This window comes from Megalobrama amblycephala, linkage group LG10 (assembly GCF_018812025.1).
Source record: "Megalobrama amblycephala isolate DHTTF-2021 linkage group LG10, ASM1881202v1, whole genome shotgun sequence".
Classification (NCBI taxonomy): Eukaryota; Metazoa; Chordata; class Actinopteri; order Cypriniformes; family Xenocyprididae; genus Megalobrama; species Megalobrama amblycephala.
This window is the reverse complement of record NC_063053.1, coordinates 35,896,385-35,923,068: the sequence shown is the minus strand read 5'-3', so window position 1 is coordinate 35,923,068 and position 26,684 is coordinate 35,896,385. Positions and strand designations below refer to the sequence as shown.

Here is a 26,684-nt window from a genome sequence, read left to right as displayed (position 1 = left end):
TTTATTTATTTTTTATTTTTTGCCCCACTATAGTGTGATAGCAGTGAGACGGGAAAGAGTGGTCAAAACTCTTCAGATCGCTTAATTTAGTGGAAAATAAATAGAAATTATCATAGGCGGAGGGTGAACCAACTCTAGGGTAAGGCTAGATGTAATGGTAACACTTTATTTTAGGGTCATTTAACTAGTTGCTTATTAGCATGCATATTACAAGAATATTTGCTATTTATTAGTACTTATTAAGCACATATCAATGCCTTATTCTGCATGACCTTATTCTACATTCTTAATTCTATACAATACCTAAACCTAAACTACCTTACTAACTATTAATAAGCAGTAAATTAGGAGTTTATTGAGGGAAAAGTCATAGTTAATAGTGAATATGTGTTACCGAAGCGAAAAAGGCTAAGTATAGGAAGACCTTCGTTCCGACAGCCATTGATATTTTAAATAGGATTGTAAGATGAGTTGTTGTTGTGGTTGTTGTGAAGTTTTAAATTAATGTTTGTGTGTTTTGTTTTTGTTGAGCCTTGTCTGAAGACATTTTTCTACCCCTGTGGGGCTAGATAATAAAATATAAAGCTTTTGAATTTGAATTCTTCCATGAAAACACATTTAAATAGAATGTCATTAAAAAGGTACGTGTCGCCCGTCAGCAACCTACACATCCTGGCATCAACTCTCTCGTTATTAAATTGGTTATGTTCACAAACCACTATAATTTGAACAGACAAGCATACTGTATGCGTAATTTGGCATGGCAGCCAGTTTGAAAAATAAATAGCCTAACCATTGCCTTACCTAATGCAGTAAAACATAGGTTTTCTTCAAATTCTGAATGAATTATATCGCCTAGAAAGCGTGCATAAAAGTGCTCCCTTTATAATCACTAAGCTGTCACTCATCTTAATTCATCCCGATCTCACAAAGTTCTGCTAATCGATTAAGTTGACTGTACAATGAATATCTTATTTAGCCTATATAATATCTATTCATTTTATTTTATTAAAAGTTAAATTATAATGAGAGGATTTGAGTGTGCAGATCTCCGCACTGGTTTTGCACTCAACGTTTTGGCCAATGCATTCAAGAAATCATCAGATAGTATGTTTGTGATTGGCTACATTGCTCAACGCTGCAAAAATACATTGTAAATAGAAACACCTGTTTATATTAGTTTCAACGCTCTCAAGAGCACAGTCACCAAATCTGTTTGTTTATCAGTTTATGATGAGACTGAGAGCATTAGCGATTCAGTCAGAATTCAGAATTCAGCTCGCGCACTGAACAAAACTCCTGCTTTTCAGTGATGACTAATCTGAACGCCTCTGATTGGCCATTGCAATTATAAGCTCAACAGAATCGTGTGTGATTGGTTATAGTGCGCAACGCTGTAAAACCCTTAAAAGTATAATGCAACACGAGCAGGTCTATATTTAATGCTGCAGTCGACACTTTTCATTTCATTTTCATGTCATCCCAACAGTGGAAATGTGGCTAATAATTTCTGACTGGTAACGGAGTGGGCAATGGTAAGTCCAGCTATGGACACGCCCCCTACTTCTGATTGGCTACAAGTGTGTTGTGCTGCTGGATTTAATCCACTTTCAACAGTGTTTCTCAGAAATTGCTTACTGCACCTTTTAATACTAATCTAGGCTGCGCTTCCCAAAGTCAACTATGGTCGCAAGTTCAGTCTTTACCAACAACTTGCAACCATAGTTTTTAGGAAATGCATCCCTGATGACAGTTTATGATGCCTAACTCAACTCAAGCAGGATTCGACCCTTTACTTTTCAAAATTAGAAATATTGTGTACTTTGTGCTTTGTAACATATTGTTTTTATGCTCAGATTGCAACATTACACACTAAAAAAAGAAAATGTAAAAAGCATAGTAGGTCCTCTTTACTGCATAATGCTGAATAAATTACATTTTAGCCTACGCTTTTATAAAATGTACCAAGCTATTAAGGCCAAATTTAACAGAAACATTTTCAGTGCGTAATTTAACTAGCCAAGTCACAGAATATATGATATTTCATTCATATGAAATATCAGAATGGCTCGCTTGGCTCATCAGATTAAAGAACCAGAAGTGTAATCTTCCAGATATACTCTATATATTACCAAAAGTGTGTGTGGAAATGATGCTATGTGTGTGGTTGAGGGCTCATATGAATGCGTCTGGGCTTTTTAAATTTCATTCCAAAGCTCTTTAATTGAACAGGAATATCATGAGAATATATGAATGATGAAACAGCCAAACAGGGAAAGAAAGAGGAAAGTGTCATAACTGTGTTGTTGGAACATGAATGATGAAACAGCCAAACAGGGAAAGAAACTGCAACAAGCGACTTTTTTTAGAGCTCTTGTTTCTGGAAGTATTTTTCCCATTCATTTTTCACAACAGGAATTTCAAAAAGACTCTTTAGTAAAACGGTCTGCACCATGAACCAAATCAACCAGCTATCACAGACACGCCAGGCTCCAACACCGTCCAATCACAGCGCACTCCATCACCAGAGTACTGATCACACGTACCTGCACTCAATCAGCACGCTCATCAGTCACCACATAAAAGACACTCATACGCATTCAGACGCTGTCTGGTCTCGTTCGCATTAGGACTTACCTCCATGCTTACCTCAAGGACTCCTGATGTTATACTTGCCTGTCTCCAGTGTTTCCAAGTCTCCTCCTGTGTTCCAAGTCTGTGTGTGAGTGTCTTCAGTCTCCAGCGTCTGACCTGCTGCACTGTAACCTCTGCTGTGTGTCAATAAAAAAACATTATCTGTTATCTTCAGTCTCCGACCCTTCTGTATTGTAACAGAAGACCAGACCAAGACCGTTTGACACCAGCATGAGCCACCCGGACCGGTTTCACGAGTTCACACTTACAAATAAGTCAGGTAAATAAATTGGTAACCCCCCCCCTTTAGATTATATGAAGTAACCCAGAGCGGGGTGGTGGAGGGATTCTGGAAACTTCGAGGATCTTGTTTGAGTTTTGACTTTTTTTTGGGTAGACGTTGATTACAGATTGTTGACAGCTGGTTGTGACGTTCATTAAGATGGAAGTATTTTTCCCGTTAATAAAATATAATTCAAGAGCTTGTTGATTTTTCACAACAGGAATTTCAAAAAGACTCTTTAGTAAAACGGTCTGCACCATGAACCTGAAATAATACTGTCACCCAGTCATATGCCAGCTTCGTTGCTCATTTCAAGGAAGTCTTTGGAAAACCCACCTGGGATTCGTCTATTGGTGAGAAATTGTATAATTTTAAACAAGGCACAATGACTGTGAATGAATATGCTCTTAAATTCAGAACTCTCGCCGTCACGAGTGGATGGAATGAGCAAGCTCTGTTGACCACATATCGTCAAGGATTGGACCTTCGAGTGCGGTTGCATCTCACTGCATACTAGGATACCATCGGGCTAGAACGCTTCATCCAACTCTCAATACGCTTCGCCACTCGCATGCAGTCGTGTCTCAAAGAGCATCAGGGCCAGCCACAGTTCAACACCTCCCTCTGCCGACCAGAATCCGCCAGCCATCCAGAACCAGCCCACGAGCCCATGCAGTTGGATAATACTCGACTGACGATCGCTGAACGGCAGAGACGGCTGACCCAGAATCTGTGCCTTTATTGTTGTTCTCCTGGGCATGTAATCTCCACATGCCCAATTCGTCCTCCTCATCCAATGGTGAGTGCCATCTTTCCCTCTATAAATAAGATGAAACCACTCACCACTGTTGTAAACCTTACTGCTGCTGATGTTTCCATTCCAGTCAATGCACTCCTCGATTCTGGGTCAGCAGGCAACTTCATCTCTGGCACCCTCTGCCGTCAGCTCAAGCTCAAGACCTCGACTATGCCGTCTACCAACCAGATCCACTCAATAACTGGAAAACCCCTCAGTAAGATACAAGTTCGTCAGAGTGTCGGTCCAATTCAGCTGCAAGTTGGAATTCTTCACGTGGAAAAGATTCATCTGCTGGTTCTGGAGGAATCCACTGCTGGCGTGATCTTAGGGCACCCCTAGTTGGAGCAGCATAACCCAGTCATCTCCTGGAAGACCGGTGATATCCTGATGTGGGACGACACTTGTTTCACAAACTGTTTCTCTGAGTTTCCAGTTCCATCCTCTCCTCGATCTGAACATCTCTCTGTCTGTGCAACATCAATTGAAAGCTCTGTTGAAAAACGTTCTGTGGATATACCATCGTGTTACACCCCCTTCAGTGATGTCTTCTGCCCCAAAAAAGCTTCCAAGCTGCCTCCACACTGGCCATGGGACTGTGCCATCGATCTGCTTCCGGGTGAGTCAGTGCCCAGGGGTAAAATATATCCCCTGTCAATTCCAGAGGAGAAGGACATGGAGGATTACATCAAGGAGGCTCTGGCTCAAGGTTACATCCATCCATCTACTTCCCCTGTAGCTTCTAGCTTCTTCTTCGTGGCAAAAAAGGACGGAGGCTTGCGGCCATGCATTGATTACCAGGCTTTAAACAACATCACAGTCAAGTTCAGATGCCCCCTTCCTCTCATCCCAGCTGGGCTAGAACATCTCCATGGTACCACTGTCTTCACCAAGTTGGACCTCCGCAGCGCGTACAACCTCATCCGGATACGTAAGGGGGACAAGTGGAAGACTGCCTTCGTGACCCCTACTGGACACTCTGAATACCTCGTGATGCCATATGGCCTGGTCAACGCCCCCTCCGTATTCCAGGACTTCATACATGAGGTGCTCTGGGAGTTCCTCCACAAGTTTGTCTTGGTCTACATCGATGACATCCTGATATACTCCCGGAGCATGACCGAACATCGCCACCACGTTGCGGAGCTCCTGAAATGCCTGAGGGAGTTCCAACTCTTCCTGAAAGCAGAGAAATGCTCATTCCATCAGCCCTCAGTGCAGTTCCTTTGATACAACATCGACAGCAGTGGCATCCGGATAGACGAGAGGAAGGTGGATGCCATCAGGAACTGGCCATCACCCTCTACAGTAAAGGAACTCCAACGCTTTCTAGGCCTTGCCAACTTCTATCGACGCTTCATCCAGAACCACAGCTCCATCACCAGCCCGCTTACAAGCCTCCTCCCAAATAAGCCCAAGTCTCTGTCCTGGACACCAGCTGCCACAGAAGCTTTCAACATCCTGAAAGAAGCCTTCACCACCGCTCCTCTCCTCGTCCATCCCAATCCCGACAAGCCCTTTGTCGTGGAGGTAGATGCTTCCACCACAGGAGTAGGAGCAGTCCTATCGCAGCAGCAGGGGAACTCAAGTAGACTCCATCCATGTGCCTTCTTCTCCCGCAAGCTCAACTTGGCGGAGGTCAACTACGACATCGCCATCAAGTTGGCCCTGGAAGAGTGGAGGCATTGGTTGGAGGGAGATAGACATCCCTTCTTGGTACTCACAGACCACAAAAACCTGGAGTATCTAAGAGTAGCCAAAAGGCTTAATCCAAGACAAGCACGCCGGGCGTTATTCTTTACCCGCTTCAACTTCACGATCTCCTACTATCCTGGCTCCAGAAACGTCAAAGCTGATGCCATATCTCGTCTATTTACTCCTGAGGAAAATCCCGAAGAACCTGAAGCTATCCTTCCAGAGAAACTCATCATCAGTCCCATCACCTGTTCTGAGAATACCGTACCCCCCTCCAATGCCTCCGTCAACACTCCGCCGGGTTGCCCACCAGGCTTGCAGTACATCACCAGGACACGGCACACTCCAGTAATCCACTCTGCCCACACGTCATTAGGCACTGGCCACCCGGGGGTCAATGAAACCCTCTCACTGCTGCAGGAGGGCTTCTGGTTGCCGAACATGGCATCTGACGTCAGAAGGTACGTGCAGGGATGTAAGGAATGTGCCATCTCTAAGACCCCATGCCATCTTCCATCAGGCAAGCTCCTTCCTCTGCCCGTTCCCAACAGACCCTGGTCATATCTAGGAGTAGATTTCATTCCGGACCTACCTGCTTCCAAAGAATGTGCCTGTGTCTTTGTGATTGTTGACAGATTCTCTAAATCCTGTTGTCTGATTCCTTTAAAGGGACTGCCCACTGCCATGGAGACTGCTGAACTCATGTTTAATCACATCTTCAGATACTATGGTATCCCCGAGGACATTGTATCGGATAGAGGACCTCAGTTCATTTCCCGGATTTGGAGAGCTTTCTTCTCACTCCTAGGTGTGACCGTCAGCCTATCATGTGGTTACCATCCGCAGTCGAACGGGTAGACGGAGAGGAAGATCCAAGAGATCGGTCGCTTCCTCTGTACCTTCTGTCACGGTCACCAGGACTCTTGGAACCAATACCTGGGTTGGGCCGAGTATGCACAAAACTCCCTGCGACAGCCATCTACTGGACTCACACCCTTCCAGTGCGTGCTCTGCTACCAACCCCCACTGTTTCCCTGGTCAGGGGAACCATTGGATGTACCATCATTCGACTACTGGTTCCGAGAGAGCGAGAGGGTCTGGGACTCCGCTCATCAACAGCTTCAACGAGCCCTTTGCAGACGCAGGATGACAGCAGACCTTCACCACTCCAACGCTCCAGGATACCAACCAGGACAGAAAGTTGGCTGTCAACCAGAGGCATCCGTCTGCGTCTGCCCTGCTGTAAGCTGAGTCCCATGTTCATTGGCCCTTTCACCATCACCAAGCAGATCAACCTGGTCACGTATCAACTCCAATTACCACCACAGTATCACATTCACCCCACATTCCATGTGTCACTTAAAGCCTCACCACCCTTCTGACCCTGTCTCTACAGAGCCTGGCTTAGCAGCAGCTGAACCCCCCCCTTCCACTTATCCTGGACGACGGAGCAGCCAGGCTCCAACACTGTCCAATCACAGTGCACTCCATCACCAGAGTACTGATACTTGCACTCAATCAGCACGCTCATCAGTCACCACATAAAAGACACTCACATGCACTCAATCACTGTCTGGTCTCGTTCGCATTAGGACTTACCTCCATGCTTACCTCAAGGACTCCTGTTGTTATACTTACCTGTCTCCAGCATTTCCAAGTCTCCTCCTGTGTTCCAAGTCTGTGTGTGAGTGTCTTCAGTCTTCAGCGTCTCGTCTCACCATCGTCATCCAGGATCATCATCTCTACAAATCACAAAGGACAATATCACTTAACTATCACTCATCATTCACTCCAACATCATCCATTTACTCACCTGCTGCACTGTAACCTCTGCTGTGTGTCAATAAGCAACCATTATCTGTTACCTTCAGTCTCCGACCCTTCTGTATTGTAACACCAGCTCTGAAATTAATAAAACACTATTACACACTTTGATTTGAAGCTCAACATATTTTATAAGGGAATTAACTACTACAATCCCAAGAAGATGAATAAAATAATCAAATAAAGAACACAATAAATAACAAAAATAACACTATATATAGTGAACTTAAAAATCTCAAAGATTTGATGCCACTAACAAGGCAATCTAACTAAAGCTTGTAAGCACCATTACAATTTAAAACGCTAAATGTTTGCTATAGGCAGACTGAAAAATATTATTAAATATTTTGTGTGACTTTATGAATAACACTGATTGACATTATGAATAACACTAATTATCTCTTCATCACAGCACCTGTTAGTGGGTGGGATATATTAGGCAGCAAGTGAACATTTTGTCCTCAAAGTTGATGTGTTAGAAGCAGGAAAATGGGCAAGCATAAGGATTTGAGCGCGTTTGACAAGGGCCAAATTGTGATGGCTAGATGACTGGGTCAGAGCATCTCCAAAACTGCAGCTCTTGTGGGGTGTCCCGGTCTGCAGTGGTCAGTATCTATCAAAAGTGCTCCAAGGAAAAGTGGTGATCCGGTGACAGGGTCATGGATGGCCAAAACTCATTGATGCACGTGGGGAGCGAAGGCTGGCCCGTGTGGTCCGATCCAACAGACGAGCTACTGTAGCTCAAACTGCTCAAGAAGTTAATGCTGGTTCTGATAGAAATATGTCAGAATACACAGTGCATCAGTTTGTTGCGTATGGAGCTGCATAGCTGCAGACCAGTCAGAGTGCCAAAGATGCCTATCCAGGAACATGTTGTACTTGGTGAAATCGTGTTCACCCCAGCATGCTTGGGAACTCCTTCAAAACTGAAAATATAAACATAGTTTTAGTAACTACTCAAAGTCCCATATTTCCCTTTGTGGTCATCATTAGTTTTGATGACCTCACTATTATTCTAAACAGTGGACAATCCAATAGTAGGCTAATATTAAAGAATGAGTAGGTGTGTTTTAAACCAGATAACATCTGCTAGTAATCACAAACATAACACTTCTCTGTCAAGAGAGCAAGGCAACAATCGTTAATTGTCAGATTTTAAAAAGAGAGCAGGAAGGGCTGTCCCTAACGCCTACATTTATACATTGAATGAACCCTCTGTTGTTTCTGCATTCCAATGAATATGAAACAGCTTGAAAGCAATCTGGGAGACCACACATTATCGTTCTCAAAGCACTTCATGTCAACGGCAGTGCTAAAGTCAGCAGAAGGTAAAACATTTCTTTTAAAGTTACTCTGTCTTGCCATTTTTGGATTAGGATGCAAATGTGCTGTGTAAGCTTTCTTTACTCATTTCAAATTGTGTCAGAAATGAAGTATGTCAAACTCCCTTATGTAATCATTTTTTAGGGTGGAAAACAAGTCACTATCACATTTTGTCACTATTAGCAAGACAGACACCTATTTCATCCTCAGGAGCTTGGTGTTAGCTAAATATGTTAAACCAAAATTCAGAGAGGCATGATTGCAAAATGAAGTGGTATTAATGGCTGTAGCATGATTTTGTAATCACAGCTCTTGATTTGCGCTTCAGAATGAAGACACTGCAGTTTTTGTAACACTGAATGCTCCAATCAGACAATATGAGGATGAAACATTTCTGCTCATCTGGATACAGCACTTGTTTTGATTCTATCATTTGTTGGTGCAGCTTGATGGCTCTTTGTTGTTTTCGTTTGCCCAATGCTGTTTCTCAATGTGTACTGAAATTACTTTAATAATATGTATGTTTTACAGGTCACCACTGTTTTTGCAACCAAGCTCAAGTCTTTCACCTTTGTGCCACTTCTAAAAAGACTGCCTGTGGAGAACAGGGTCTGGAAAAAGGTACTTCAGACAGGCAGACCAAACAAGGTGAGAAATACTCTTGACGGCTCGGTATGGTTCCTGTAAATGTATGCCATACTGTGGCACGTCCTGATATTGCTGAGTTAGATGCGTTCCTGGGTCAACATATTTTGTTGATCCTGGAACAACATTCTAGTCTGAAAAGTTAGTCTTAACCCTATTCCTACCCCTAAACCTAACCCTTCCCATAAGTTATCCTAAAAATCAGAGGGAAATGATAGATGATTAACACTGATGTAGAAGCACCAATTCATGATTTTAAGCCTAAACTTGACATAATCTGTAAACTTGTCCCTCAAATCAGATTGGTTGATTTGAATGTTGTTCCAGGATCAACAAAAATGTTGACCCAGGAACATGTTAAACTCAGCAAAATCAGGTTGTGCCATACGGTGTCACTCAAAAAAGAGGAAACGAACATGACACTACTTGGAATTGGTTAATTATTTACTTTGTGCAACTCCAAACCCATATTCTGTTGGTTTATTTTTCCATGGAACATGACTGTTTTGAAGAATTTTAATGAATCTTATGCAGATCTTTACATACAATGATAGTTCATAGTGAACATGTTTAAAGCACTAGAAGTATCATAAAATCAGTTGACATCTGTGCTATTTTCAGACTGTCCTCCAAAAAAATAAAAAATAAAATAAAAATAAAACGACCCTATAGGTCATTTTTCAAGCACGTTATTACGACCTATATTTACATTTTAAAGTCATGCGCCCTCTAGCTGGTGTAAAAATAATGACAGTGTCGTGTTACGTCTGTCGTCATGAAATATGACTGTCGTTACCAATCAAAATGCGTGTTCATTTAAATGCAATGTGAGGACTTTTTAAACCATTTGTCCTATTTCCATTTAGCAAAACTCATTTTTCATTAACGACTACCCCTACCCTACTCCTAAACCTACCCTTAGTGATTTAGGTAACACTTTAGAATACTGATCCTTCATTAATGAATAACTACACAGGAACAAATGAGTAATGCATTATTAACACTCTAGTAACTACTATTAACTAACAATAAACTCTGATGAATGAATTAGTAAGTAATAGTGCTCACTTGAAGGTGGTACTATTCACTATTAACTAATCTATAACTACTGTTTTTTTTCATACCTCCCAGAGAACTACTAAGAACTACTATATACAGGTTCATAATTAACATGAATGTTGCATAATTCATAATTAACTCTAAAGTAAAGGTCTTGGTAACCCACTAGTAATGACTGAAGTATTACCAAATACTTAAGAAGGAACTACCAATTATTTGGATCAGTATTCTAAAGTGAAAAGCATGATAACTCTCTAGTAACTACTGAAGTCTTTGTAAACTTTTGAGGTTTTTGTATGTTTCTGTACATTTATTCCTTATGATATATTTAGTAACACTTAAGTAATTACTAGTGGGTTACTATGATCTTCACTTTAGAATATTGATCCAAATAAGAAGTAGTTACTTTAGAGTTATATAGTAACTCTTGTGTTATTATTATCCAATACTTTACAAAAACCTCAAAAGTTTACAAAGACTTCAGTAGTTACTAGAGAATTATCATGCTTTTCACTTTAGAATGCTGATCCAAATAATGAGTAATTCCTTCTTAAGTATTTGGTAATACTTCAGTCATTACTAGTGGGTTACTATCACCTTCACTTTAGAATTAATTATACATTATGCATTATTCTCATTAAATACGAACATGTATATACTAGTTCTTAGTAGTTCTCTGGGAGGAATGAAAAAACAGTAGTTACTGATTAGTTAATAGTGAACTACCACCTTCAAGTGAGCACTATTACTTACTAATTCATTCATCAGAGTTTATTGTTAGTTAATAGTAGTTACTATAGTGTTAATAATGCATTACTCATTTGTTCCTGTGTAGTTATTCATTAATGAAGGATCAGTATTCTAAAGTGTTACCATGATTTATAGTGCATACACACTTTATGAGCACATGAATTCCCTGGGATCGAACCCACGATTGCATGATCACATTGCAATACATTGTTATATACTGCAATGCTCTACAAATTGAGCTATGCAAAACCCAAAATATGATGCAGATAAAAGGGAACAATGCATTAAAATGAAAGTGTCCTGTTGACGACTCCTATGGGTCATATTTCAGGGAAGTGACAAACGACCTATATAGGTGTATTGGTTGGAGAACATGTTGGTTATTTTCCAGGCTTTTTGGAAGAACAGACCCATATTTAAGTCATAAATCACATATTTTTACCTCCACTGAGGCTCTCAAATGTATTTCACATTTAGATTAAAAATGGCATATTATTTTTTGTGTTGTTTGATCTAAATGACATCATGTGCATTTGGAACAGTCACATTTGTGTGAACTATTGCTTTAAATAGCAAATACTGCACAAATCTGATAGAGGGAGACTTCAGTGATTACGGTTGAAGTTCTACCCAGAGTCCCTTAGCAGATGACCGACCTACGTGTGTGTGAAAGGGAAAATGTGAAAGGCATTTGCTGAAGGGCTTACACAATCAGGGTGGGTCATGTGTACTTGCATGTGTGCAATACATGAGGGACATGGACTTCTGGTAAAAAGAGGCACAAGCTGGAACGGGAAACACACGCACATATAAATGCATTCACTGACTCTCTTATATCGTCAAGATGCTCAGAATCTAGAAATAGCCATCCGTAGCAGAGGCCTGCTTTGGGACAGCTGCCGTTTCAGGTTTGATGTCGCTTAGTAACATTTCCTGTTCCAATGTCAGACTTCACAAGAGCCAGGGGACTTTGAGAAGAGCATGGCAGAAGAGGGTGTCTATAAGGCTGAGGTTATTTACGTCCAAGACCCTGAAGAGGGCCAGCTTGGAGAAACGCTCAAGAACACCACTAAAAGTGAGGTGAGTATTTTGGTATATTCTGTCAGAAAAGTTATATATAATAAAAATGTTATGACAATGACTGACTACAAAACAAACTATTGAAGCAGTGACTTTTCAAAAAGTAATTAAGTCAGGCCACTTTCGTCAAATGTATATTTATTATAATGATAAATGCATACAGTTAGTGTTGGCGGTATGGATCTGTTCTGGGCAAACTCCACACGCCCGTCCATGCAGCCCTGCTTAGACAGAGCGGGGAGAGCAGCAAGTCAAACCCCCCCTGGGCTATAGAACAGATCCATTATCATACATACATGCATACATACATAATAACAGTCACAATACATTAGTGTTGTAAACAGCTAAATACACAGGGAAGGAAAATGAAATTACTATATGCAAAGACAGTCGTAACAGACACAGATTAGATTAAAGAATCCAGATAGGTGGAGTTGGGGAAGGAGGAGGGAGTTAAATGCAGCGTGCAGCTAAGCAATAGAGAGAGGCAGAATGAATGGGCATTTAAATGAACCGCTGCGATGGGTGTCACAACTGGATTGGTACGTGTCATGAAACGGCTGACTGTCAGCTGGTGCAAGCTTGACTGACGTGGCCTGCCTGAACTAACACGATGCTTGATTTTAGAGATGAAGGACTGTAGAGTACAATGTTCAAGTTGCTTTCAGATGAATATCTTTTAGCCTGCTCTAATGGGATACATCATGATAATGAGTATGCTGATCACACTCAGCTGTGTATGTGTTGATCAGAGGTAGTTACAGTCCCCTGTTAATTAAACACACACATTAGGGTGCTTACATGGTAGATAAAGTTCTGACCATGCAATTAATGGATAGGAATGTTTATTGTGTCTAATTAGTCTGTGCCACTAGTGTTTATCAGAAGCTTAAAATAATGACTGTTTTTAAACGTGTTTCAAAGACTTCTCTCACCAATGGTATGCCCAGTTAGGGTCACTTAATCATAAAGACCATTTGGTCTGGAATTACAAGCCTGACATTTGAGATAGGATTTCCGAAAGCACAGTTGGACCTGCTTCCCTAAATTCCCAATGGTCAACAAGTGCCTCTCATTGGGCAACAAGTGAGAATTGATACTGATGCATCAAAAATTTTAATGTCTACATAGACTTTCAATAATGAGTTTTATTGTAGGCCCACCATGTAGTCTTATTGAACAGTTTGAAGAAAACAATGATTAGTCATCATTGCAATGCAATCATTACTCAAATCATTTCTGTTTATGGTTCTTTAATTTTCTTTCTTTCTCAGATTCAGTCAACTGACAATTTAACCCTTAAACCACTCACCACCCAAGTTGATCCTCACGCAGAATTTGGTAGCATAACCCCTGAGCCTAGCCCTGCCATGGAAACTGTTAACAAACACCCTGGCATTTCTCATCTAGGATTTCACAACACTTCACTGGCTGCTGAGGTCAGCTCAGGTCTGTTTTTAAATAGCTCATCCCAGAGAGAAGAGGTCCTTAGCCCTGCCAGCTCCATGGATTTTCTCACATCCCCTGCTTCTTCTAAGGAGTCTATTCTCTCCGAGGGCTGGGACAAGGAGAGGAGCTGGTCAGCACTCCACATGTTCTCACATGATGGTTCTCCCGGTCCCCTTAGTCGCACAGTTTCCCCGTGTTCCTCCATAAGATCAGGGACCTTCACACCCTCTGTGGTGAGAATCAAGCGGCACTCTTTGGCTCCGGGCTCCAGTTTGCTGCAGATGTCGTCCGCTTGCGTAACACCCTGCTGTGACAGTCGGGCAACCTCACCCTGTCCTCTTTCGCCCCGTGCCCGACACAGGACTCCTCCAACCCAACTCTCCTTGCTAACGGCCATCCTCAGGAAAGGCCGTCTCCCTGTCCTGTCCTCTTATTCTCAAAGACCTTACACGCCCTGCTGGCCCATCAGTCCAGTTAACATGTCCTCCTGTTTAGCGTGCTCAGCTGCCTCTTCTGTTGCACCCATGAACATGCCCAAAGCAAAGTCTTGTACCTCCATAGATAGACCCTGTTCTAAGTCTTGCCAGATTTTAAAGCCACTTTTAAAGCCACAGCTTTGGAAACCAGAGCTGGTCGAGGCACCTGACGAAACCCCACTGACGAAACCACCAGAAAGTCTTGACTCGTGCCATTTCACCAGTACTAGTAGCATCGTCTTGCCTACAAGTCACACCCTTTCACCAAGCTTACCTGCAGTCCAGGCTCACCTCTCTAAATCAGGTCCCAAGGCAAATCGTTTGCCAACAGTTCCTAGCTCTCTTTTGTGTAGCTCCTACTCCCGCATAAGGTCCTCATCTCCTAAATCAAGCTCTCTGTCATGTTCCAGCAATGAGAACCATAAACATGCATCCATGTCAGGGGAATGCCTGGTATCTATGGATCCAAATAAGCCAGCTGAATCTTTAACATCCTTAATACATAAAGATGAAACAAAACCCCATGATAGGTCAGAAAAATATTCATTGCCACTAAAACAGAGTCAGAAATCATCTGAGGTCTCCAACGAACTATATCTGAAACATACAGGAAGTCCATCTGACAATTCGGACTCCTTGGTACCAAAACCCGCTCAAAGTTCATGTAAATCTCCCGCCTTTCCTACTCCGAAACACTCTTTTGAAGCACAAAGTAATTCCATATCTCCAGTTTTAAGCCACAAAGATAATAAACAAAGTACTCTTTTCCAAAATGGTCGCAAAAATGATGTCGAAAGAGTGCACCTATCATCCCCGACTCCCTCTCCTAGACCCATGGGTCTCACCCGCCTAACCTATACACCTCCAGCCTCTCCTGCTTGTCCTGCAGTCCACCCAAACTCTCGGTCCTCCACCCCAGATCGCAGCACCCTTTCACCCTCCCCAGCAGTCCCAAGCCGCCAGCTTTCACCCTCACCCTCATACTCCTTCTGTTCATCACCCTCTCCATCCCTATGGGGCAGCACACCAGACTGCGCAGATGGGGACTGTAAAAATAGGAAGGTACATTGCATGCCCTTTTGCTGTTACCTGCACGCTACTTGCATGCTCTACCGCTGAGCAGTGGCAATCATGCAAAGAGTGATGTGCATTTCCAGGAGTGACATGCCTCCCACATTGCTGGGAAACATGATATGCATCATATTCATACTTGAGCAGTAGATCTTTAGCAAAGGTCAAGTTTTGCATGAACAATACATGTATGGTATACCACAGTAGATATGTTTGCACAGCTAACTCTGGGGATACATAACATGAATACAGACTGAGATATGAACGGATGGTGATGTTTATGTTGATCTGCAGTCACAGGCATGGTTATATTGGCTAATTTATATGCATTCATGCATGCATGCATTTTTTCCCCCAATAAGTAGAATGGCATGATTTAGTATTGATAACTTTTTCCATGCAAAAACAACAATATTGTGATATGACTGTTTCATGATAGGGAATTACTAATAAACCCTTATTGCACAGTACAACTGTAGATTATGTTGTTTAATTCTGCTTTTGACTTTTTATGACTTCTCAACTATTCTTTCCTAAAATAGCCATACAAGATCAAATCCACCTACAAGGCACTCGCTGCTATTCCTACAAATACTCTGCTCCTGGAACAGCAGGTGAGCTGCTTTATCTAATTACTCAAAATGACAGCTATTATTTAGTGTTCAATTAATAAATGGATCTCATTCAGTGTCATTTTAAGCCATTATATCTTTGTTATTTTTTTGGATTCCATGCAATTGTATTTTCGGTAAAGAGTGTCATTGGATACCAATGGAGGAGGTTGAAAATGAATCATTGATTTTTTTTCCTTGATGGACAGCAGAATGAAATTGCTCATAAGTGGTCAAATGGAACCTTAAAAGAACAAGCAGAATGAGTCATCCACATTGCATACCTCATTAGACATTATAGGAGAGGTTAAAATGTACTGAACAGGGTCAGTATAAGATGCAAGCAGACACTTCTTTGGGATTTAGTAGCTTCTACAACCTCTTTCTACCCACTTGTTAAGGTCAAGAATATATTGTATCATTAAAAGATTAAAGCTTCAACTACATGTCTTAATTTCCTTGCTGAAGGCTATAGATGAAGAGGTCAACAAGAAAGAGGCTTTGCTCAATCCTGCGGACAACTATTCTTGGGAGGATCCACACACAGAGGTAGAATGAGACCAAAACATCTGAAATAGCTGGGTATGACAGTATACTGTGCGGTGGCTGGTACAACCAGTAGAGTTTTTGCTTTATCGAGATATATTTCAGTACACTCTAAAAAACACTGGGTTGTTTCAACTCAAATTTGGGTCAAATATGGACAAACCCAACAGTTGGGTTAAAAATTTAATTAAAACATTTAACCCAACGGTTGGGTTTGTGCCTGTTTGACCCAAATTTGGGTTGAAACAACCCAGTGTTTTTTAGAGTGTACACAAGACTGCTTTACATTATTTTACGTGTAAAACAACAAAAAAATATGAGAGACTGGGATGTGCACCAAATAAAGATCAGGGCAAACTTCTTAACTATCCTTTTTATATTTAACTTTTTAAAACCTTTGGTTTTACCTCGAGTGTAGTCACAGCTTTAGCTCTATAATGTAACGAGTGCCAAACACTCTCAGGATGGGCCAAACAATAGGGACAGTGGTTGCCAAGGTGGGCCTGGCATGCATCTTAACATTGATAACTGATTTTTTTTTTAATGGAATGAATAATACAATGAGATGAAGTACCATTAATTTAAAGGGTTAGTTCAGCCGAAAATGAAAATTCTGTCATTAATTGTCATTAATTACTCACCCTCATGTCGTTCCACACCCGTAAGACCTTCATCTTCAGGACACAAATTAAGGTATTGTTTATAAAATCCGATGGCTCAGTGAGGCCTCCATTGTCAGCAAGTCTTTCAGATGCCCAGAAAGCTACTAAAGACATATTTAAAACAGTTCATGTGACTATAGTTGTTCAACCTTAATGTTATGAAGTGATGAGAATACTTTTTGTCCTCCAAAGAAAAACAAAATAACGACTTTATTCAACAACATCTAGTGATGGGCGATTTCAAAACACTGCTTTGTGAAGCTTCGATGCTTTATGAATCTTTTGTTTCAAATCAGTGGTTTGAAGCGTGTATCAAACTGCCAAAGTCACACCCCCAGTGGTGAACCACTGAAATTTTGAAACACTTATCACATAACGAAGCCTCGTTTACTGAAATCACATGACTTTGGCAGTTTGATACACGCTCTGAACCACTGATTCGAAACAAAAGATTCGTAAAGCTTCATGAAGCAGTGTTTTGAAATCGCCCATCACTAGATATTGTTGAATAAAGTCTTTATTTTGTTTTTGTGGTGCACAAAAAGTATTCTTGTCACTTCATAACATTAAGGTTGAACCGCTGTAGTCACATGAACTGATTTAAATATGTCTTTAGTAGCTTTCTGGGCACTGAAAGTGTTAGAAGGCCTCACTGACCCATCGGATTTTATCAAAAATATCTTAATTTGTGTTCTGAAGATGAACGAAGGTCTTACAGGTGTGGAACAACATGAGGGTAAGTAATTAATGACAGAATTTTCATTTTTGCTGAACTAACCATTTAAGTATTTAATTCTCTGGACTTTCCAAAACTATATTTATATTTTTATATTTAAAATAAAAATATATTTTTACTTTGGTGAACTGTCCAGCAAAATGAACTACATTCTGATATTGTACCAGTATTGTGATACATTGAAATGTTAGATTTTTTGCCTGATGTGTGAAAAGACAATATTTGTGTGCAGATGTGCTCTCCTGCGCAGCTGCGTCAGCAGTCCGCAGAACTGTACGCAACCATTGATGAAGTCCTTGAGGACACGATCCAAAAGGTGAGCTGCCACCAAATACACTCTGCTCAAAGCAGACTTTAAAAATATTCCATTTATCTACCAATTTTCATGTTTTAATCTTTTTTTTTTTTTTCAGCGTCAATCAGACCATGTGAACAAAGCCAGTATGAAGTCTTTGGCAGTGGAGACGTCAAGGGTATGTAATTAAAGATTGACACTGGGAATTATCTCATCGTCATTTTGATTAGCCACAATGGCATCACTTTCAGACAAATCATAAATTATACTGCTTGTCTAGGTATCAATCAGTGTATCTTGGTCTTTGCCACAAGAATAAAACTTTGACTGAGCTACAGAATAAATGATATTTCCTCATCCATAAAATAAATAAATAAATAAATAAAATAAAAAAGAGAATAGATTATCATGTTGATTACAATTTCCTGATTATTTTCAAATAAAGAATCAGTCATCCACTCTGACTAACATGATCAATCTTAGCCAGGAACCTTTTAGCCCCTGCTGTTCAATCCCAGCTTGCCATTTTGACTCACTGTACTTGCTTTGAAATTGTGAGCTGCAGAGTTCTTTCTTAAATCATTCTTTTTTCTTTTAATCTGAATTTCTAAAGTCACAGACGTCATCACCATCTCCAAAACTGTTGGGACGGGAAACAAGATATGTGAGTTTTTCCACTGATTTCTGTACATATTTTACAGTCAGAAAAAGGCAAATCTGACAAATCACTCATAAAATCTCAGTTCTGGAAATATTCTTATTTTGCAGTCCTTCATAATGAAATGCCTTCTCAGAGCTCTTGAAACATTGCTACTCCAAGACTCTGATAACACTTCATTTTTGCTTTAGTCTAGGTCCAATTCTACTATCCAAACTCTTTTTGTATGCCAGTGAATCTGAGCACACAAGCCAATCAAGAATCCAGATTTCACAACTAGATTTTAGATCCAAGAGAGTACTAAAACTGTTTATCCTACAGAGGCATAGGAAACTAATTGGATGCATAGGCTTTGATGTCAACAAGGAACAATATTGGAAGCATTTTCTCCCTCCTTTTAATTGTTGATAAGCCTATTCATCTTAACTATGCACAATTGTATAGTTTTAGCTGCATTTTCCCTGCTGTTCACAATCCTGTCAGAACAGATCTGCAAGCCATTTTGAGCTCTCAATACACCACTCTAGAATCATGGGTAATCAAAGTAAATGTCTGTTATTCTGTCAGATCCAATCACATTATTCAACCTTTGTACTACCCATTCAATATGCTATGCTAATGCATTTTGTCTTTGAATATAAAGTATTCCAACAACTCACATAGAAACTGGACCCTTTTTCTACTGCTAGGATCTTACTTTTTTTATGATGAGAAGTGATTTGTATGAGACTGCAGGTATTCTGACCTTTATTGAAGTATTATTCACTCTATAATAATGGTATTTTAGATGTTGTTTACATTCTGAGAGCAGAATTTCATCTCGCTTGGATAAGTTTTATTGTCATACACAAATTACAGCATTGGGAGACTCAGTTTGTTCCTGTTGTTCCACAGATTTTGGCAATAGAAAGATTTAATGGAATATCACAAACTCCAAAAAGATTACAGGCATAGAGGGGTCCAAAGATGAATATGATATGAAATCACTTCAAATGATATTATAATAATTAAGAGCATATTGTGGAATCACTTGTTTGAAAACTGTTTCATTCAGTGTTCTTCAGTTTAATCATGAATCTATTGTCAAATATAAAATAATGTGCAAGATGCATTTCATTACTGACTCTTTTATAGATGTCATGGGTAAAGCCATCTTTGTTTTTTCTAGGCAAGCTCTCCTTTTCAACCCTCTGTAACTACTGAAAAAACACTGGTAAGCATTTTTTTTTTTTTATCAAATGCATTTGATCATTGAAAATGTTACTTCAGATTCTGCTCCATTTTGTAGTTCAGTACGGAGTGGAGATTTTGTAAAATGAACTATTTAGGGTATGGAACGTATACTCTAGAGAAACAAGTATGTGCCGCAATCAGAACGTTGCGTTTGAACTTCCGTTTTTGCGGTAGCTCTGTATATTTCTATGGCATCGCTGTCGAAGAGTAATTAGCTGGTGAAGTGCACATAAAGGCTGATCAAAATGGCAGAGAGAATTAATACGGGACTACTATGCTGTGTACTAAGAGCATATATTCTTCATAAAAGTACAAATATCCTACATAAATTATGAACACTGTAGCTGGATGTCAATGGTTGTATGAACAATATTCCTTGGTAATCACAGCGTGCTGATATGCAGCCATATTGCACGGCTATGAGTGTGATATTGCGTTTATACAACAGTTTGACGGCACAATTGTGTAAATAAATACATTGAAGCTTATTGTAATATGTAGAGTATTATGGTATTATGAGAAAGCAATTGACTAAATGAGTACCTGCATCTACCTCAGCATTCATTCTTCAGTTCTCAAGTGTCCATAATATTATACACATTATAAAAAAATCTGTTTGCTGTCTGCTGAGGAAAGCGAGATCTTTGTCTTTTAAAAAAGACATTTCAGCCTATTACAGCCCTAAAACAAGTTCCTTGTTTACAACCAGTCCCTTTCAATTTGCTACTGACTCACTCATAAAGCTGCCATCTAATGGTGCAATAATGTAACTTTCACTGTTACTGTATATCTTAATATCACAATAAATAACGGACTACATTCCGTGACACAACAACAGTAGTATTTGTAAAATATATGGTGGATTTGCTCAACCGCCATGACAGTCACCGCAAGCAGAGTGATACAAATGGTGAAATAGTACAATACTTATGAATATCACACGGCTCTCAGCCAATTGCATTCGAGAACCAGAAAGATCTGTTATGTAAAGTAATTAAGACCTACTGAAATATACAGTACAGTCCAAAAGTTTGGAACCACTAAGATTTTTAATGTTTTTAAACGAAGTTTCGTCTGCTCACCAAGGCTACATTTATTTAATTAAAAATACAGTAAAAAACAGTAATATTGTGAAATATTATTACAATTTAAAATAACTGTTTTCTATTTGAATATATTTCACAAAGTAATTTATTCCTGTGATGGCAAAGCTGACTTTTCAGCATCATTACTCCAGTCTTCAGTGTCACATGATCCTTCAGAAATCATTCTAATATGCTGATCTGCTGCTCAAGAAACATTTAATGTGTACAATTGTACAAAATATTTGTGTACAATATTTTTTTTCAGGATTATTTGATGAATAGAAAGTTCAAAAGAACAGTGTTTATCTGAAATCTAATCTTTTGTAACATTATAAATGTCTTTACTGCCACTTTTGATTGATTTAATGCATCCTTGCTGAATAAAAGTATTCATTTCTTTAATTTCTTTTCAAAAAAATAAAAATAAAAATTCTTACTGACCCCAAACTTTTGAACGGTAGTGTATAATGCTACAGAAGCTTTGTATTTCAGATAAATGCTGTTCTTTTGAACTTTCTATTCATCAAGGAATCCTGAAAAAAAAAGTACACAACTGTTTTCAACACTGAAAATAATCATAAATGTTTATTGAGCAGCAAATCAGCATATTAGAATGATTTCTGAAGGATCATGTGACACTGAAGACTGGAGTAACGATGCTGAAAATTCAGCTTTGCATTACAGGAATAAATTACTTTGTCAAATATATTTAAATAGTACACAGTTATTTTAAATTGTAATAATATTTCACAATATTACTGTTTTTTACTGTATTTTTAATTAAATAAATGTAGCCTTGGTGAGCAGACGAAACTTCTTTTAAAAACATTAAAAATCTTAGTGGTTCCAAACTTTTGGACTGTACTGTATAAACACACAAATGCAGTCATTTTGTCAATATTTCCAAAAATACTGTATTTTTGAACACTTGGGTTTTGTATGTAAGACATTCCATACCCAACAGGAGAAAACAATAGGAAAAGCATTCCGTGAGATAAAGGATTTTCTAGGCCAAAAGAAGGCAAATATAAACTCTTGACTTATCTGCTTTAAAGCCAGGGTTAGTTTGAAAGGTATTCCATATCGTTGAATGTAATTCATATTTTTAATTGTGAATCACTGCTAAGGCTGTGAGCAGAGAGCAGAGCACAGTGCTGTTCTAGACGACACATACTAGGTGTTGGCTGTTGAAATCTTTAGCTTATTTTGGAAATTATTGATTTGTATATATTTTTTTTTGTTTATCTTGTCTCAGACAAAGCCTGGAGTTATTAGACCACTCACTGCAACATTCAGAGTTGCAGATGATAAACAACATGACGACGAATTCCACCCAAATCCTTTCAAGAACCTTCAAGAGAACAAATCCAGTCGTTACCAGTACAAGGTGCGTTTCTCTGAAGATTCATGCGCCGAGAACAAAAACTCAACATCAGACTAACAGCATATGTCATCACATGCAGAATGAATGTAGGAAGAAATCTTTCATGTTGCATAGTGGTGTAACGGTACACGTATTTGTAATGAACCGTCACAGTTCGGTGCATACAGTCAGACGACGAATGCAGTCAGTCATGTGTGATCCACACTCCAATCCAGAAGGGGGTGTGTGCGGTAATGCAACACTGTTTGCTAACCGCCACAACAGGAAAAAGCGCAGAAGAAGAGACAATCTATGCACCAACCCAAAACAAGAGTTCAAATGGCACACAAGAGCTTGCTAATAGCACATGAGTTTCGTTTCATTTTTGTGACACGCACCACAAACGTCACGGAAAGGAAATGGCAGAAAGCGGCATCCTGGTTTTTTTTTTTGTCCCTTTATAATTTTGTGAATGATGTCTTACTCTTATGTTTGACCATAAATAATGGAGTATTTTAAGTTGTTTCCGCTGTTATAATGAGACAAAATCTTTTGGCGTTGTGCCGATTTGTGTGGTGGAAGTGTCACTACTACAGTCCAGTTATGAAATAAGTGTGTCCCGGAAATGGGAAGCAGGTGCCGGTTCACTCGTTGTGAAAAAGTGAAGTAGGCTCTTTTTCTCTTTCATGCTCATCTTTCTTGAATAAGAGTAATGCATCCGTCATTGTCACCGCATGTTAATGAACACTCATGTGCAAAGAAAATGACAGCAGGTTACAAACAACATGTTAATCAAACCAATAAGTTTGAAAACAGATGTTGCATTTTAAACAACTAAATACCACTAGGTGGAACAAACTGTAATTTGCACAAAACGTCTGTTCATAATAAATGAAAAGATGCCTAGCATTTGGGGATTTGTTGCTTTTTCCTGTTGTACTGAACTCGTATCGAACCGTGACTTTTGTGTACCGCTACAACCCCAGCATAAGGTATGGGATTCATAACGAGCAGATGTACAAAAAAGGGGGTGTATATGCAACATATGTAATTCATAGGCATGCCACATGAAGGAGGTTATTATAGATTTTTTTTAAATGCATGTGCTATAAAGCCTATAAATAACATTATGTGCAATAATAAAAAAAAAAAAAAACTATTTTTGTTAATCTGTCCTCTTACTGTAATTTTAGAATAGGTTCAATTGCATCTTTTTGTCCCAGTAGATCCATGTGATTCATTCTGCATTAAAATGAAAGCTAATTTATGTTACAGTATTCTGTTCTATAGACAAAACTGACCTGCACCTGCTGCTACTGCTATTTATGTGCACACACTGTCTGTACTGTTTTAGCATCAGATTTAGTAAAGGAATTATGCAGTTTAGGCTCTGCACTTCAAATGCAACCACAAAATGTGTGCTGAACACAATATGCACAAAGCAGTTTCAGATTCCTTCCTCCGCTAGATGGAGGAGGACGCAGCATCTGACAATCTGACATGCTTTTCAGGCATAGGCTGTGGAACCGGTATGGTCAGGAAGGGAAAGCCCTACCTAGTGAGGCATGCTTAAAATGCATGTTAGCAATTATATTGTACTTTTATTTTTTTGTTATTGTTTTTTTATTTTTGATGTGGTTAGATTCTTGTCCTGTGACTCCTGTCACTGCGCATGAATCTAACTTCAAAGGATATATGTGCAGTACTGTAGGCAATGCTGTAAATGTCCATGAATATGGCTGTGAATAGCAACCAGCATCAAGCTTTAAAAAAAGAAAAATGCAAAAGTATCACAGCATGTGACACGTGTCATATATTCCAAGTGATGAATGGGTTTGGTGAAAAATTAAAATTTATTTTATTATTGAATGAAAATCCTGATCTTGGCTGTTGGTCTTCTGTCCTCGACTGTGTGTTCATATTAGTACCGCAGTTCACTCCGACTCGCCCAGAAATAACACACAAGTTATGAGAAATTAAAGGTGCCCTCGAATGAAAAATTGAATTTATCTTGGCATAGTTGAATAACAAGAGTTCAGTACATGGAAATGACATACAGTGAGTCTCAAACTCCATTGTTTCCTCCTTCTTATATAAATCTCATTTGTTTAAAAGACCTCCGGAAAACAGGCGAATCTCAACATAACACCGACTGTTACGTAACAGTCGAGATCATTAATATGTACGCCCCCAATATTTGCATATGCCAGCCCACGTTCCCAACATTATCATTATGAAAGGCATTAGACAAGGGCAGAACGTCTGGATGTGCACAGCTGAATCATCAGACTAGGTAAGCAAGCAAGAACAATAGCGAAAAATGGCAGATGGAGCGATAATAACTGACATGATCCATGATAACATGATATTTTTAGTGATATTTGTAAACCGTCTTTCTAAATGTTTTGTTAGCATGTTGCTAATGTACTGTTAAATGTGGTTAAAGTTACCATCATTTCTTACTGTATTCACGGAGACAAGAGCCGTCGCTATTTTCATTTTTAAACACTTGCAGTCTGTATAATGCATAAACACAACTTCATTCTTTATAAATCTCTCCAACAGTGTGTAATGTTAGCTTTAGCCATGCAGCATAGCCCAAACTCATTCAAAATCAGAAGTAAACAATATAACAGTATACAATACTCACATAATCCGACGCATGCATGACGAACACTTTGTAAAGATCCATTTTTGAGGGTTATATTAGCTGTGTGAACTTTGTTAAGGCACTGTTAAAGGCAAGCGCGAGCTCTGTGGGCGGAGAGCACGGGATTTAAAGGGGCCGCAGCATAAATCAGTGCATAGTTAATGATGCCCCAAAATAGGCAGTTAAAAAAATTAATAAAAAAAAATCTATGGGGTATTTTGAGCTGAAACTTCACAGACACATTCAGGGGACACCTTAGACTTATATTACATCTTTTAAAAACATAATCTAGGGCACCTTTAAGATTGATAAAAACACGACATGAAATATACAATCCGTCTACTTTCCTCTCTGAGATGTCACAACAAGACATCTTCACATTCAAATCTCTCAACTGTCATTCCGACTGTGAAGAACATACATGGATACTCTTATGGGATTTTTTTTCATCTTGTTTTCTCACAACTTGTGTGTTTTTCTGGCCGCTAATAGAGTCTCATGAAGCACAGAAGATCAACAACAAGGTCAGGATTTTCATTAAATAATACATTAAATGCCTTTTTTTTTTTTTTTTTTTCTTCACCAAAGCACATCATATACCCGCAGAACATGTGGGATATATGACACGTGTCACATTCTGTGATCCTTTTGTGTCTTTTTGTTGGTCGCTATTCACTGCCATTATATGGACCATTATATGCCATTATATATAATTTTAGGGTGAACTTATCCTTAAAAGACATCTTTTTTGAAACGAAATTCTGTTTATCGCCTGATTCCCTTCGCCACTAATAGTTCAATACCACACACAAAAGTGTCACAGACGTTCAGTGATTTTTTCCAATTGTTTTGACATTTACAGTCTATCAATCTGTCTGTCTGAATACAGTGTCCAGCCCTTCCATTATGTGTTGGGGTTTTGTATCAAGGAACAAGCAAATCAAAGGGTCAACATTCCATATGTAGCCTACTTCAGAAGGAATTTAAAATGTGCCCCTGGAAATGATTCTTCAGAGCTGCAGCATGTCCTGCTGGGTTTGACTCATTTCCAGCGGGATCAGGAAGTGCACGCATCACTAGAACCCAATGTCATGAGCAATCCCCCACATCAGTACATATATAAAACCCACAAGATAAGATCACACTGATGACAGACCCAACATATTGCTGCAGAACCCTCAGAGAGAAGAAGCACATCATTCACGAATCAAACTATTTATAATGCTGATTAACACTAAACACAAAAACTGTTTTTTTAAATAAGATTTTTCTCTTTTCTTCTGACATCCCGTTCGAATGAGGTGACTTTGGTCGTGCACACAAATTATTTTTCCATTTACAAAATAAATCTTTCTGGTGTTGAAAACTAAGTACCTTTTTAATATATAAAGAAATAATTGTGGTGGGTAATATAGAACTTAAATTGCTTCTGATGGATTTGGTCACACTTGAGTCATTACTAGAGGGCTACTATGATCTTTACTTTAGAATAAAGGAATATTTCCTGATCATAAATGTAGAAGTGTGGTTAAAATCAGTCTCACTAACCTCACTAATACACTGTTTTGGTAGTGACATGAAAATGCAGGACACATTTTTATTTTTTTTTTTCTTCACAGTTTCATGATTTAAAAATAAAATAAATATATTTTTGTTCACTTAAAAAAAAAAAAAAAAAATCAAAAATATTTTTAAAAACAACAATGGAAAAAAATTATTTCAAAATCATTTTCACAAGTTGAAATTCAGGGTTTAGGGTT

The 26,684-nt window shown here is 39.2% G+C and overlaps 1 protein-coding gene across 2 annotated transcripts in view; it reads left to right on the top strand.

Moving 5' to 3' along the window:
- LOC125277503 (muscular LMNA-interacting protein) overlaps window positions 1–26,684 on the top strand; it is a 54,936-nt gene that overhangs the window by 13,248 nt on the left and 15,004 nt on the right. The window contains exons 1-11 of one of the 2 annotated variants that reach the window (XM_048205914.1): window positions 8,031–8,560; window positions 9,087–9,203; window positions 11,958–12,089; window positions 13,364–15,076; window positions 15,628–15,699; window positions 16,165–16,245; window positions 17,873–17,956; window positions 18,054–18,113; window positions 18,549–18,599; window positions 19,762–19,806; window positions 22,167–22,298. In XM_048205914.1, the coding sequence (XP_048061871.1) occupies window positions 11,991–12,089; window positions 13,364–15,076; window positions 15,628–15,699; window positions 16,165–16,245; window positions 17,873–17,956; window positions 18,054–18,113; window positions 18,549–18,599; window positions 19,762–19,806; window positions 22,167–22,298 (2,337 nt within the window). In that variant the 5' untranslated portion in view covers window positions 8,031–8,560; window positions 9,087–9,203; window positions 11,958–11,990. Of the gene's footprint in view, window positions 1–8,030; window positions 8,561–9,086; window positions 9,204–11,957; window positions 12,090–13,363; window positions 15,077–15,627; window positions 15,700–16,164; window positions 16,246–17,872; window positions 17,957–18,053; window positions 18,114–18,548; window positions 18,600–19,761; window positions 19,807–22,166; window positions 22,299–26,684 lie in introns of those variants that run through there. The other variant, XM_048205913.1, reaches the window with a different exon arrangement.